The 16459-nt window shown below is 32.5% G+C and overlaps 1 protein-coding gene across 1 annotated transcript; it reads right to left on the bottom strand.

Annotated features, from left to right (window-relative positions):
* Nucleotides 1-2501: 2501 nt before the first annotated feature.
* On the bottom strand, nt 2502-15555 carry LOC126887954 (uncharacterized). Its single transcript, XM_050655906.1, has 2 exons — nt 15114-15555; nt 2502-3663 (listed from the first exon to the last, which is right to left on the bottom strand). The coding sequence occupies exons 1-2, from the start codon at nt 15298-15300 to the stop codon at nt 3488-3490; spliced, it is 363 nt and encodes a 120-aa protein (XP_050511863.1). The 5' UTR covers nt 15301-15555; the 3' UTR covers nt 2502-3487.
* Between the last annotated feature and the right edge of the window lie 904 nt (nt 15556-16459).

Raw genomic sequence — 16459 nt, 5'->3', positions numbered from 1 at the left:
AAGAAACTTTTTATTTATTCTAAGTGACTGTCGGCCCTCGGCAATAATGTTATCTTTCATTCTGCGTTAAAATTATTTAAAAATACTTATTAGTTTTCTCAGGATTCGAAAAAAATATATACACTTAAAACACATTGAAAATTTTGACAGGCGACATTTTGAGCCCTTCCCCTTAAATTTTTTTGTTACAATTATGAAGCACCCTGTACATTAAATTAAAAATATACATTTAAGTAAACAAACAATACTATTTTGTCATTTCAAAGTTTTTAAACAAATTTTATATAGGGTGTCTGCATAATTAGGAACCATATGGGAGACTGTTTTATTATTAATTTTACGAGAAAAAGTTATTCTTCATAAAAAGATCTGCATTGTCTAGAACTCAGAACAGAATACAACCATCCAATATCAAATTTTAGGAATTTTATACGAGGTATGTCAAAAAATATGAGTTTCGGTCAAGAGCAAAGTACGTTTAGTTTTCACAATATTGAAAAGTTATTAATATGAAAAGTTGTTCAGCATTAAAAAATATGTTTCTATAATATGCAATTACATCCTTCTAATTAAAATATTATAATCTAGAAAGGCACTTTACTCTTGATCGAAACTCATATTTTTTTACACTAATCTTATATAAAATTGATAAAATTTGATAGGATTTGATGGTTGCATTTTAGATTTTAGACCATGCAAACCATATAAAGAACTTTTTATCGTACAATAATTGTACATACTTTTATTACTAATAATTAGCCGTTTTCATTTATTACAAATAATGTGTTAACTTTTTTATTATTATTAATTAATTAATCATTAATAATAAAAGAGTTATCACATTATTCGTAATAAATGAAAGGGGCGTTGGGTATCTGTAATTTGAGAAAAAAAAATTTCAATTAAAAGGATATAATTGCATATGAAAACATAGTTTTTAATTAATTCCAAACAACGTTTCATAATGATAATTTTCGATATTGTGAAATATAAGGTACTCTTGATCGAAATTCATATTTTTGATACTCGTATAAGATTGATACAATTTTATATTTATGGTTGTATTTTAGTTTATAGACTATGCAAACCATTTTATGAAGAATAAATTTTTTCCGTAAAATTAAAAATAAAAAAGTTTCCCATATGGTTCCAAGTTACGCAGGCAAAATGTCTTAATTTTCTTTTTTTCAAAATAAATTGTAAATTGTGGATTTTATTAGAGGAAACCCCATTATATTTAAAATGAATTATTATGATTCTATGTAATGACTATGATACCTACTTACCATTTTTACAATTATTAATTTAATTTCCACACCACTTAAAATAACAACAAATAAAAAAGATTGTCGAATATTTTTTACACGAAAACAAAAGTTTAAAATCAGGGCAGAATAAACCCAACGGATACTGCAATAATAGTCGTAACAATATAAAATAAAATTTTAAACCTTTCACTGCAGGAAACCACCCGTTCACCAGTAACAGTAAATAATGTTTGTGCCCAATAGACGAGAAGGGAAAAGGTAGGTATTATCAAATACATAATCATAATTCATAGAGTATTTGTTTACTTAAGGGTAATTATCATAAAGTCGAGTAAAAGGTTCACTTTATACGAGTAAAACTGCTTGATCCAGCAAGTTGTGTTTTTGTACGAGTAAACTGCTAAGTTGCGTTTTATGGGGGTTAATGATTTATGTTTCTACTCGTCAAGGAGTGTGATTTGATGTTCATTTGACTATTTTGAGTGTCGCTTTCTTTAGTTTACGTTACAACATAAAATCGATTGGATGGTATGCCAAGCGTAATTCAATCTACTTCAAAGAAAAAAACTAGGAAGGAACAACAAAATATATTTTTGACGGAATAAGTTCAACATTTCAGGACGGGAGTAATAATTATTTTTTCAGTAATAACACAATATTTGATTTTTGAGATTTCTCTAGCTGTTCATGAAATTATTAAAATTGTATATAAAAAATGATTATTTCATTTAAAATAAATTTCTTATTTAACAAACCTTCGGTTTGGCGCCCCTTTGGGGTTACGCCCGCGTGCGCCGCACGCGTTGCACGCCCGGTTACATATCTTCTTTTTTGGTTGAACATATCGGCCTTCGACGGTAGGTAATCCATACATATATTATACCAATACGTCGCTAAAGAGTTCTACAAACAACTGTTTCCTATATAAAAGTAAACTAAAAATCTAAAAATTAAAGGAATGACGCAGAAAACATAAAAAATCGCCGATATAACTTAATCAACCTATGAAATGTCATTAGTGTCAAAATTTATAAATGTCATTAATGTCAAAATTTCGTAACAGTGGAGTAAACTTGCCTGAGGTTGGACTTACAAACAAGCATTACGCCGCGGTAAATTTGAATTACTCCTCTTGGTTTAAAAACAGACCAAAGATTTTGCTGCTCGATGGTGGATATAAAATTGTCATAAAGGTATTAAGTGAAAGACTGAATCATCCACTAATAAAAAAGCTTATTTATTCATATAAAATATATTTATTTTTATAAAATGCAAATATAAATTTTATTGTGATTATTATTTTGTTCATTACACCTAATGTTCTTACAAATATTGCAATGCATTGCAATGGTATAAGGCACTTTTAGAATAGTAGGATTGAAAAAATGAAAAAAAAAATTAAACTACAATGGCTTGAACCTATTGCTATTTGTTCAATTGTAGTCAATGTGTCAATTTATAGAAAATTAGATCCATTTAAAGAGCTCACTAAGAAGAGGAAATATCAATATATAATTTGTGGAGAATGTCATTTTTAAAGGATTTCTACTTTATTATAAAGTATAAGGAGTAACAAGACCAACGTAAGATGGAAATAAAAACAGATACTTGAATAAAAAAATGTAAAAATTCGCCAGATATTACAAAGAAAAATTGGCCCATTTCCCATAAGCTAAGAATCTAAGTATTTTCAAGTGGAAACAGATCCAAGCAAATGAATCCATACCATATTTACCACAAATACCAAAAGCAGTCCTCTTTCAAATTATATAAACAAATAAAACATTTGGATAAACACTTTTTTACAGTGTATCATTCGTTTCATTAAGACTTAAATGTATTAAAAGTACCTAGCTTCATTAGTCAAAACACACATTTACAAACAACTTGCAATAAATATCTAAATTATTATAATAAAGATCATATTAGAAACAGCAATCATTGAAAAAAAAAAATAGAAACAAGAAACTACGAAAACTATTGGCATTTCAAAATGAATTGCAATCATGGCTAAGCTCAAATTAACTAATAAAACTACTAAAAATATTTACTTATAATCTTTATAAACGAGTACTTAGTGTAAAATTTACCTATTACAAATTTTTCTACTACTAGAGACCAAACAGAAAGAGTCATTTAAGACTGTATCAACTAACATTATTTTTTAAAGTAAGCGTTTTGAAAATATAAACTAAACATTAACCTATAGATCCTTATGTTTACTGTAGAGAAATGTTTTTTAACGCCCTTAACTTCTTGGCTATGAAAACATCCATTTCCTGCGAAGGGCTCTTCGACGGACTCATGATCAACCTTCTCCTGAGCCTGGGATTAATCTCAGACTTTGTTACCACTGGCTCTGGTGTTCTGTCTCTGGAGGGAGCTAGTAAACTACCTATTTTATAAAAAAAAATAATTAATAAAATTCTTTTTTGTAAAAGGTATAAGCAGAGAACAAGGACCACATAAGTATATAAAATCCCTACAAAGGGCTACATCACAACAGAACGTTTTCGGAATTTATATTCCATCATCAGTGTTATCATAAGTCATATTACATGTTTTGAGCCACCAAGATATGATCCATGTATAGAGAGAAGAAGAAGATCCATGTATAAACAACATTTGCAAAATGTACAAAAACATTAGTTTTTCTTCTTTTACAGTACATATTTTCAATACCCTCTTTTACCTGGTGGTACATTAGGTCGGTTTTGTGTAGGCATTCCAGATTCCAGAGTATTTCATAACAGCTTATAACACATAAGCAAATGTAATCCTGACATTACAGCATAGATTGCAAATAACTTTTTACTAGGTCTACTCCTAATTTTTTAATAAATTGTCTTCGTTGTTCAGTATATTTCATATTACGGATTATTATATTTGGTACCTGATAAAACTTATAATTAAGTATTTTAGATAGGAAATAAGCCACTCTTTTACCAAAAAAATTAAGTTATTAACTTTTCGACGCCCAAGTCGGGTGTCGTTGTCAAAATACAAAATAATACTAAATAAACAAAAATATTGTTCCTTAGTAATAAAAGAAAATAAATAAATAAATAAATAAATAAACTTAGAAACGTTAATAAATTCATTTTTTTGGTAAAATTGTGGCTTATTTCCCATCGAAAATACTTGATTATAAAAATGCCACATAGTCTAAGAGCTAGTGAACCCTCCGACTAACGGTCGTCCTGTAAGGCTAGAAATTTGTCTAGTGATAATTCATAGCACACCAAGGCTAAAAACCATGACCTGGCAGGCATCAGCCGTGCACGTGTATCTACCAGGTGAATCGAAAAGTGCATAGTTTAGGGGTAAGATAAACTTTCTCCTGTAAGGTTTAAATTTAAGTATGTGTTTGAGTAAGTCATTTAGAAGAAATGTGTACAATGACAGGCGATTCTGAAGAGCGTAAGACCTTGCCAGGCGAGGGGAAAGATTAGGGGTTTTTCCTAAAATTATTTTTTTTGCATCGAACAAATTTTTTTTAGGTTTTCTGAATCATTCCAAACAGAAAAGGTCTTTAGTGATTTTTCTCTTAAGGCTATGGGTACATAATTCGCAAATATTTTACGTGTATCCCTACTTTTTCTGTCTTTACACACTCTCTTTACACTCCCTACTTTCTGTAAAATTCACACTGGTGTGGATATGTAAACATTACTAGAATGTCATTCTACTTGAAAATGTCATAATTAATTTAAAGAGATGGCTTTTGAATGTTCTTGGATAACTGTTATTTTTATAATTGCAAATTATTAATTCAGTTAATAAATGTGATAATTTTTTCACTAACTATGTTTTCAGTGATTGTAATAATTTATTTGTACAACAAAAACTAATAATCAATCGAGAAAAGAGGAAAAGTGTTAAAGTGATTTTTTAATAATATGTTGTTATTTTGGAACGCTTACAATTTTGAACATCTCTAACAACAAAATACTTGGATCACAGGATATATCTGATGTATTCTCTGCTTGGATCTTTCACAAATAATACACAATAAATAACTTTTTCGTACTTCCGGGCCTAAAGTGACAACTTCACTCCCTTGTGACAGGTACTAAAGTGTCACATTTAATCCCTCCGGGATTAAATATTGACGAAACTCCCGGAACGATTAAATCACAAACAAACGAATTTAAGGGATATTTTATTGAAAAATATAATTAATTAGAATGGTAATTAACGTTAATATTCAAATTAATATTGTGACAGTTCGTCATATTGACCAGTCTTTCCTGGGTTAATGCAGCAGGTAACTGACGAGTAACAGATAGGTCCTTTTCATATTGAACTGGTGTTTGTTTCGAAGATCCTGCGGAAACAGGAAGCGAGAATGAGGACTGTGGCATAACTATAGTGGACGAATCGGCGACTTGACCAAATATTTTATCTGAAATTTTTTGTTTATTTTTAATAGACGATTCAATATATCCCTCGGCCACGTTGGAGGATTTCCATCCTCCATGTCTCTTCAGCACGTCTATTGTTGCTCCCGAATCAGCTAACAAAGACGCAGATGTGCGTCTAAAACAATGTCCCGTATAAGACGTCGCATTTTCTAATTTCAAGAAAGCTGCTATTTGCCGTGGAATTGTACCAAACATGTTTTTTCCTACTACTCGCGTAGTACATTCTTTGTTGATGTATTGAACAAAAAATTTTGAATGAGTTGTCCCTGTCTTTCGCAATGCCACATATTTCCGAAATATCGCCACAAAACTGATGGCACTGTTTTCTGAATTTTTGATCACAAAATTTCGGTCAATTTTATTTTTGGTGTTTCTAATCGCAATTAGGAAGGAATCGCCCAAATCTCTCACATCGTCGATTTCTAAATCAACCAACTCTTTTCCACGACAAGCTCCCGCAACGCCCAAAATAAGTGCAACCTACAAAAAAATTGATTTCTTAAAATTTCTGAATATAAACAAATTTCCAAATTTACCTTAAGCATTAAATATTTATCATCCGGAGCCTCCCGTAAGAACTGATCTACCTGCTCAGACGTGAGAATTCTTGACTTCTTTGGCTTAAATCCCTCATTTCTTCTCTTCAAAAAAGCTAATAATTTTGGAAATTTACTTATATCAATATCTTCTCTAATGTTAATAACCGATTTCAGCATTGAGTAATGTGCCCAGAGAGTTGAGGCACAAACCGCTTTTGATTTATCATCGAAGTAGACTAACAGCGCATTTTCAGTAGGTTGTCTCACATTTTTTAAGCGGCACCACTTTTTAAAAGCATCGTACTGCTGCTCGTATAGTTTTCTAGATTTCGGTGGTAACAATTCTTCACCTACTTCGGCTGCTCTTTTATCAATATCAGATACACCTTCTTCACTCATGATACCAATAATTATCAATAACAATGTTTCTTTACAATGACACTAGTAATGACAATGTTTCTAAATTATAACTGTCACAACGCAATGTTACTATGGTAACTTATTTTAAAGACAGTTTATTAAATGAGTTGAAGAGAGAAAAAACTGATTGAAATTATTGAAATAATTAATAAAATCATACCGGAAGTACGAAAAGTATCGTATATACCTTGCGACTGAAGTACATTTAATCCTTCAGGTAAATTATGGCCCTCCCTGCGGTCGGGCCATAAACTTTACCTTCAGGATTAAATGTACTACTTCAGTCCCGCGGTATATAATGTACTATTTCGTACTTCCGGGCCTAAAGTGACAACTTCACTCCCTTGTGACAGGTACTAAAGTGTCACATTTAATCCCTCCGGGATTAAATATTGACGAAACTCCCGGAACGATTAAATCACAAACAAACGAATTTAAGGGATATTTTATTGAAAAATATAATTAATTAGAATGGTAATTAACGTTAATATTCAAATTAATATTGTGACAGTTCGTCATATTGACCAGTCTTTCCTGGGTTAATGCAGCAGGTAACTGACGAGTAACAGATAGGTCCTTTTCATATTGAACTGGTGTTTGTTTCGAAGATCCTGCGGAAACAGGAAGCGAGAATGAGGACTGTGGCATAACTATAGTGGACGAATCGGCGACTTGACCAAATATTTTATCTGAAATTTTTTGTTTATTTTTAATAGACGATTCAATATATCCCTCGGCCACGTTGGAGGATTTCCATCCTCCATGTCTCTTCAGCACGTCTATTGTTGCTCCCGAATCAGCTAACAAAGACGCAGATGTGCGTCTAAAACAATGTCCCGTATAAGACGTCGCATTTTCTAATTTCAAGAAAGCTGCTATTTGCCGTGGAATTGTACCAAACATGTTTTTTCCTACTACTCGCGTAGTACATTCTTTGTTGATGTATTGAACAAAAAATTTTGAATGAGTTGTCCCTGTCTTTCGCAATGCCACATATTTCCGAAATATCGCCACAAAACTGATGGCACTGTTTTCTGAATTTTTGATCACAAAATTTCGGTCAATTTTATTTTTGGTGTTTCTAATCGCAATTAGGAAGGAATCGCCCAAATCTCTCACATCGTCGATTTCTAAATCAACCAACTCTTTTCCACGACAAGCTCCCGCAACGCCCAAAATAAGTGCAACCTACAAAAAAATTGATTTCTTAAAATTTCTGAATATAAACAAATTTCCAAATTTACCTTAAGCATTAAATATTTATCATCCGGAGCCTCCCGTAAGAACTGATCTACCTGCTCAGACGTGAGAATTCTTGACTTCTTTGGCTTAAATCCCTCATTTCTTCTCTTCAAAAAAGCTAATAATTTTGGAAATTTACTTATATCAATATCTTCTCTAATGTTAATAACCGATTTCAGCATTGAGTAATGTGCCCAGAGAGTTGAGGCACAAACCGCTTTTGATTTATCATCGAAGTAGACTAACAGCGCATTTTCAGTAGGTTGTCTCACATTTTTTAAGCGGCACCACTTTTTAAAAGCATCGTACTGCTGCTCGTATAGTTTTCTAGATTTCGGTGGTAACAATTCTTCACCTACTTCGGCTGCTCTTTTATCAATATCAGATACACCTTCTTCACTCATGATACCAATAATTATCAATAACAATGTTTCTTTACAATGACACTAGTAATGACAATGTTTCTAAATTATAACTGTCACAACGCAATGTTACTATGGTAACTTATTTTAAAGACAGTTTATTAAATGAGTTGAAGAGAGAAAAAACTGATTGAAATTATTGAAATAATTAATAAAATCATACCGGAAGTACGAAAAGTATCGTATATACCTTGCGACTGAAGTACATTTAATCCTTCAGGTAAATTATGGCCCTCCCTGCGGTCGGGCCATAAACTTTACCTTCAGGATTAAATGTACTACTTCAGTCCCGCGGTATATAATGTACTATTTATTAAGTTCACGTCTTAAATCAATTATTTATCAAATACACTATATATCAATAATATTTAATCAATTTCTCAAAATATTCCCGATGCAATGTCAAATATTTAAAATTGTCACTGATTGTCAGTGTCTGACTGACAATATATGCTGACAATATTATATTCGGTTGAGTGCGTTGTAAGACAAAGACAGATTTGGAAAATATTACCACGGCATTGTGTTCATTTTTTTCAAATCCTGAAAAAACCAATAAATATTTTTGAAAAATTTAAACGCAGAATGAAAGACTAAATTATTACCGAGGGCCGAAAGTCCCTTAGAATAAATAAAAAGTTTATTTTGAATGAGATATTTGAATTTAAAAATCACACTAAATTTTCTCTTAGTTTTTTCACCCCTGAAACTTATTAAAATAAACATTGTAGAAGTTCTCAGGGACTTTCGGCCCTCGCTAATAACGTAATCTTTCATTCTGCGTTTAAATTTTTCCAAACTACTTATTAGTTTTCTCAGGATTTGAAAAAAATGAATCCCCATTTGAATAGCATTGCAGCCGAAAATACGTTCCGATCCTCTTAAGTTAGGTAATAGTTTTTGTTATTTAAGCGATTGAAAATTTTGAAAATTGCGAAATCGGCAATTTTTAACCCTAAATCGGACATTTATCTAAAAATTTCAAAGTTGCCGAGGTGTGGATATTCTTTAACCCGGCACCTGCCACGTGGGGTGCTACCAGCACCCCATAACATATTTTCATCAAATATTTCGTATTTCAAATTTGGTAACAGTGCTGTGCGTCATAGTAGCTTTCTATAATATTATACAGCATAGATCTGTTTGTGTTTGAAGTGGTTATTTAAATATTTAGTATCATTCTGAACGCGTAGCTCTAAAGTTGAATTGGGGTCTCATCATCTGGCAGTTTAAGTTTTAAATTATTTTTTTATGTTTTTGATAAACAGGTCAACGGGCGTAGCCAGGGTGGGTTTTGGGGGTTCAAACCCTCCCCGAAAAGTTAAGATATTAACATATTTCAAATTTTTATTATGAATATAAAGGTTATTTTATGTAGTTTTAGTCGTTTTACTTTTTTGAACCCCCTCCGAAACTACAACCTGGCTACGCCTGTGGGTCAAAATTACATTTTTTATTGCAATAAGTGATTTAAATTATTAATATAGACTCTATACTCAATAAATCTTATTATTTTTAGATATTTTACTTCACTTCATTTATTATGGCTTGGTAGGTACTTGGTAATTTGTTTATAACACCTTTTTAATTTTATTGTTTAATTTTTATAATATTAGTAGCTAATAAGTTAATAAAACATGTTTTTTATACTCTTATGTTACTTAACACATTATTTTGTTTATAAACAAGTAGATCACAGACAATTTTTAAGGGGTGCTGTGAGCACCCCACGTGGCAGTTGACGTCTTGCAAAGCCACGTGGCAGGTGCCGAGTTAAACATTGATTGATGAAATCCCAAAGAGTTTTTGCAATACAATATCGGAAACCCCTTGTTTTTTAATTACTAATCAAGCGGGCGCGACACTGTAGTATAAGTGAGGACGTTTGAGTTTGCATAAATTAATTATCTCGAGAATGGGCAAATTTCAAGAGAAATTCTCAGACAGGTTGATTTTTATTTTTAAATTAGGACTTTTTGGCATATATACAATACTAGTGACGTCATCCACCTGATCGTGATGACGTAATCGATGATTTTTTTAAATGAGAGTAAGGGTTGTGTGATAGCTCATTTGAAAGGTTATTTAATTCTCTATTCACTAATATAAACATTAACATAATTATTTATACAGGGTGTACAAAAAAAAATTTTTATTAAATTAACTTTGATTAAATTTGGCAAATAGAAGAAAAATTTTGTTTGTACACCCTGTATAAATAATTATGTTAATGTTTATAATACTGAATAGAGAATTAAACAACCTTTCAAATGAGCTATCACACAACCCCTACTCTTATTTAAAAAATCATCGATTACATCATCACGCCCAGATGGATGACGTCACTAGTATTATATATATGCCAAAAAGTCCTAATTCAAAAATAAAAATCGACCTGTCTGAGGATTTCTCTTGAAATTTGCCCATTCTCGAGATAATGAATTTATGCAAACTCAAACGTCCTCACTTATACTACAGTGTCGCGCCCGCTTGATTAGCAATTAAAAAAACAAAGGGGTTTTTGATATTTTATTGCAAAAAACTCTTCGGGATTTCATCAATCAATGTTTAAAGAATATCTACGTACCTTGTCAACATTGAAATTTTTAGATAAATGTCCGACATAGGGTTAAAAATGGCAGATTTCGCAATTTTCAAAATTTTCAATCGCTTATATAACAAAAACTATTAACTTAAGAGAAAAATCACTAAAGACTTTTTTGTTTGGAATGATTCAAAAAACCTAAAAAAAAATTTTTCGATGCGAAAAAAAAAATTTTAGGAAAAACCCGTAAAATTTCCCCTCGCCTGGCAAGGTCTTATGCTCTTCAGAATCGCCTGTCATTGTACACATTTCTTCTAAATGACTTACTCAAACACATACTTAAATTTAAACCTTACAGGAGAAAGTTTATTTTACCCCTAAACTATGCACTTTTCGATTCACCTGGTAGATACACGTGCATAGCTGATGCCTGCCAGGTCATGGTTTTTAGCCTTGGTGTGCTATGAATTATCACTATACAAATTTCTAGCCTTACAGGACGACCGTTAGTCGGAGGGTTCACTAGCTCTTAGACTAACAAGGAAATAGCTTCAGAACAACATGATGAAACTTATGTAAACGAACAATGGTGGTCCATCAGGACAAAGTAATTTTTTTTGAAAAAAATAAAACGATTTTTTTGTAAAATATAATGTAAAAAGTGGGTGTTCACATTTGTGAAAAGTACTGAAAATCCTGGCAATTTAGATCCTAGATTATTTATTTTTAAAAAACTAACGTTTTATGTCTTGGCCTGACAGACCACTGTCATTGAAAGGAGTATTCACACTCTTTAGGAGACAACTGTTGTTGTAGTCCCTTGTGATGTAGTTCTTTCTAGGGATTTTAAAAAATATACCTTTTACAAATAGGAAAAGAAACCTAAGTTTTGCTGAATACCAAATAGTGATCGCACAACACAAGACGAAGATGACCTCAGTTTTATGATGATAACACTGGAACAGGTACATATATACAAAGAATGGGATGGAAATAAACCTAAAGAAAACTAAATACAGTAGACTCTCGATTATCTGAGTCTCGGTCATCCGAGCCCCTCGGTTAACCGAGGCAAAAGTAATAACAGGTGAGTTACAATTTTCAACCTTGACGCAACATCGCCGATTCAAAATCAAAAAGAGGAGTAAAGCTTATGCAAAATCAAAGACTTTTTTAAACAGTACCTAATATTGATAAGGTAAATGTTTTTATCTTTTATACAGAGTACTGTATTAATTTTGTCATTAAAATATCCACAGTTATGATTATTTATGTGTTTTTCTATCAATATAACCAATCTCAGTGTTAACCGAGTTTTTCCGTATCCGAGGTAGTCATGGTCCCAGTTACCTCGGATAATCGCGAGTCTACTGTACCTAATAACAGAGAATACATAAATAAAATAACTGGAAATAGACGAATGTAAACAAATCAGAGGAACAGACAGGTACAAGTATTTAGGTTTCATAATATCAAGCAAAGGAACAACTGAAGGAGATATAAAAAATAGACATGGACAAATAAGAGACTGCATACGAAAATTGAACCCGATACTATGGGATAAGCACATCAGCATAAAATCAAAAAGAAGAATATAATACCATGACAAGAAGTATCCTCACAGAGATGGAATTCCCAAGGAGAAGCTGCAGAGTAACAAGAAGAGATAGAATAAATAACATGAAGAATGGGAGTGAACTCAAACATAATAGTAGACTACATGGGACAGAATAAGAATAGAAGAGATTAACCTGGTACGGACATGTCAGAAGAGTAGACTAAAATCGTTTGATAAACAGAATAACAGAGTGAAGCCTGATAGGAAGAAGAAAGAGAGGCAGACTGGCAGACCCTGAAGATCCTTCCGAGATGAAGTAGACGAAGCAATGGAGAGAAGAAATCTACAGGAAGGGGACTGGCAAGACAGAAAGGGCTGGAGAGAACGGTTGTGTGAAGGAATACAGTGAAAACTGTGGAAATCCTTAATATAAATATACTAACAGTTCTTAACAAATTCACAACAGGTAGCGATCACAGGATGATCAGAGCAAAAATTAGTATCGACGGTTTATGAGATGAAAAGAAAAATAATAAGAAACTCGGATCTAGTAGATAGAAACAAACTAGGGCAATATAAAGAGAAATGCAAAGACCTGTTAAAATAACAACTCACCGAAAAATTAGACAGTGATAATAAAGATATAGACGAAATAAACAACATACTTACAGCAACGATGGTTACATCAGGAAAAGAAATAGCAAAAAAGGATGTTAAAAAGGACAACTATGTATCAGAAGAAACAAAGAAGCTTATGGATAAAAGAAGAAAGCTGATCGAAGAAGGCAAAAGGAAATCTATAGAATATGTAGAAATCAATAAAACAAAAGCAAAATGATAAAAGAAAATAAGAGAAAAGAACAAGAAATAAAAATAGAAGAAGTAATACAGAACAACAAGAATATGAAATGATTAAGACCGAAACTCGGCAGATTTGAAATAAACAAAATAAAAGACATAAACGGATTAGAAACAACCATTAAAGACGACATCATAAATATAATCCAACATTTCTACTTAGAGTTATATAAAACAAAAAAGGAACCATCAGAAGAAATAAAAACCCAACTTAAGACGAAAATAAAAAATGTCAATTCAGAATTACAGCCAGAAATAAGCAAATCAGAAATAAAGAAGGCATTGAAAGAAATGAAAAACAATAAATCGCCTGGAAAAGACGGAATAACTAGAGAGAGGCTGAAATATCGTGGAAAAGTGGTAATTAATACTCTCTATTCCCTTTTTAACAAAATATTAAAAGAAAAAAGAATCCCAAACAACTGGAAGGAATCCGTAACCATTATCTTACACAAGAAAGGGGACAAAGCAGATATAAAAAACTACCGTCCTATAACACTCCTCAATGTAATGTATAAACTCCTAACAAAAATTTTAACCAATAGATTGAGGACAAAATTCGACGGATACCAATCGAAAGAACAAGCTGGTTTTAGAAAGGGATTTAGCACAAGTGATCATTTATTAAGTATGAAAATCCTTATAGAACGAGCAAATGAATACAACATCCCTCTATATGTAGCGTTCATAGATTTCGAAAAGGCTTTTGACAGTGTCGAACATTGGGCAGTGAAAAGTTCTTTGATTAACAGCAGAATTGACCACAGATATACAGACCTAATAGCCAGTATATATAAAGATGCCACAACAACAATTAAAGTATACGAAGGAACACAATCAATTCAAATAAATAGAGGCATAAGACAGGGTGACACAATATCACTGAAACTTTTCAATCAGGTTCTAGAAGATATCTTTAAAAGATTAGAATGGGAAGAAAAAGGTATAAAAATTTGTGGACAACGCTTGAACCACCTAAGGTACGCCGATGACATCATATTGATAACGGATAAAAAAGAAGAATTGTTTGAAATGATGAAAGAACTGGACATAGAAGCCGGAAAGATAGGCCTTAATATGAATTACAGCAAGACCAAAATCATAACAAATACAGATGAGGACATCACAATGAGGATCGGACAAGATGAAATAGAACAAGTTCACGATTATATATATCTGGGTCAAATTATAAAACTTAACAAGGAAAACCAAACAGCAGAGATCAAAAGACGAGTTAGACTGGCATGGGCGGCATTTGGAAAACTAAGCTACATCCTTAAAAACAAAAGATATCCACATCTTAAGACCAAGGTATACAATCAATGCGTACACCCTGTTCTCACTTACGGTTCTCAAGCGTGGACGTTTACAAAAGCAATCATGGACAAGATCATAAAGACGCAAAGAGCAATGGAAAGGCAAATGTTGCACATAAGACTATTGGATAAAAAGAGAAACGAGTGGATAAGAGAGAAAACCAAAGTTAGGGATGTTAGACAAGAAGTTGCAAAGTTGAAATGGAGATTTGCCGGACACACTATAAGACAAAAGGAAGACTGATAAAACAAAATTCTCATAAATTGGAGACAGTGGGAATATAAACGAAGCAGAGGAAGACCACAAATGAGATGGGCAGATAATATCAAGAAGCACGGGGGCTCTAGGTGGATAACTGTAGCGACAGATAGAGAAGAATGGAAAAGGATTGGGGAGGCCTATGTCCAAAGATGGACCGAAGAAGGCTAATTAGAGATTGGAGAGATATACAAAGAGAAATTTTATTATTTTTTTTGTGATTTATGGTATATATGGAATTTATTTTCCTTGTGGATTTTACCTATTTTATGATAGTCTACCGGAGACCAAGTGATGGGCTTCTTCCTGGGTCCTCTTTGGATAACCAGCATCTCCTCAGGGTTTGTAGATTTTGGAGTATCTGGGATGTGTTCATTGAGTTCAATGAGAGCTATACGTAGAGATCTGCGGGGGACATTTTCGTCCACAAAGGCTTCGTCTTCCTCCATTGTACCAACGGTCACTAACGGCCTTAACGGTCACTGGTCCCTTGTTTACACTGAGGTTAGATTCTATGTTTTCATAGTGTTCCCGTGACTTATTTACTTAATTACTTTTAGGAAGAATGCACTATAAATGTTTTTAGGCGAAATTTTTGTTATCTTAGCGCCAAATCGAACCTATTTTCATTCACTTTCCGCGGCAAAACTGAAAACTTTCTCCCACTTTAATGGGCTATTTTGGAATACACTGTTGTCAAATCTAAATTTCGTATTATAAATTGATAGCTTATATTCACTTTCAAATAAACTTATTTTAGTATCTAGATTAAATATTAAACCAAAACTTATCTACAATAAATACAGTTTAAATAAATAAGTCATTAGAAACCTCTGGGTATGTAAACAGCACAAATATTGTAGAAATAATGTGTGGAAAATTCCACAATCCACTTTTTAATATGTGAAGATGGCAACACAGGAAAGCGTTTCGTGGACTTTTCTCAGCTGATTCAACAGGTGTTTACTGTTTATATCGTGTCCCTTTAAATGTTAAATGTGTTTATACGTTTATACTGATTAGGAATGTCATTTGTGTTGCATAATGTGCAATAATAACAATACCTTGTAACTTTTAAATAAAAATAAAACAATGAAAAAAGGTTTAGATTGTTTTATAATAACTCTTTAGAAATGTTGTTAGATTGATTTTCTATTTAATTAGTCTTCTTCGGTCCATCTTTAGACATAGACCTCCCCAACCCTTTTACATTTTTCTCTGTCTGTCGCTACTACAGTCATCCACCTAGAGCAGCGGTTTCCAACCTTTTTAGCTTGAGGCACACTAACTTAAAAATTGGTTCAGCCACGGCACACTTGGGTAAATAAATAAGCTCTATAATGGTAGTGAGCATAATCAAATTTCGCGGCACACCTGCAGGGACTTCAGGGCACACCAGTGTGCCGCGGCACCTGATTTTCCTTCCTCTGTTTCGTTTATATTCCCACGGTCTCCAATTTATAAGAATTTTGTTCCATCGGTCTTCTTTTTGTCTTATATTGTGTCTGGCAAATCTCCATTTCAATTTTACAACTTCTTGTCTAATATCCCTAACTTTTGTTTTCTATCTCATCCACTCATTTGTATTTTCATTGCTCTTTGCGTTCT

The sequence above is a fragment of the Diabrotica virgifera genome, chromosome 7 (genome assembly GCF_917563875.1).
Source record: "Diabrotica virgifera virgifera chromosome 7, PGI_DIABVI_V3a".
Lineage (NCBI taxonomy): Eukaryota > Metazoa > Arthropoda > Insecta > Coleoptera > Chrysomelidae > Diabrotica > Diabrotica virgifera.
Note: the sequence above shows the minus strand (reverse complement) of the source record. Positions and strands in the feature narration are given on the sequence as shown.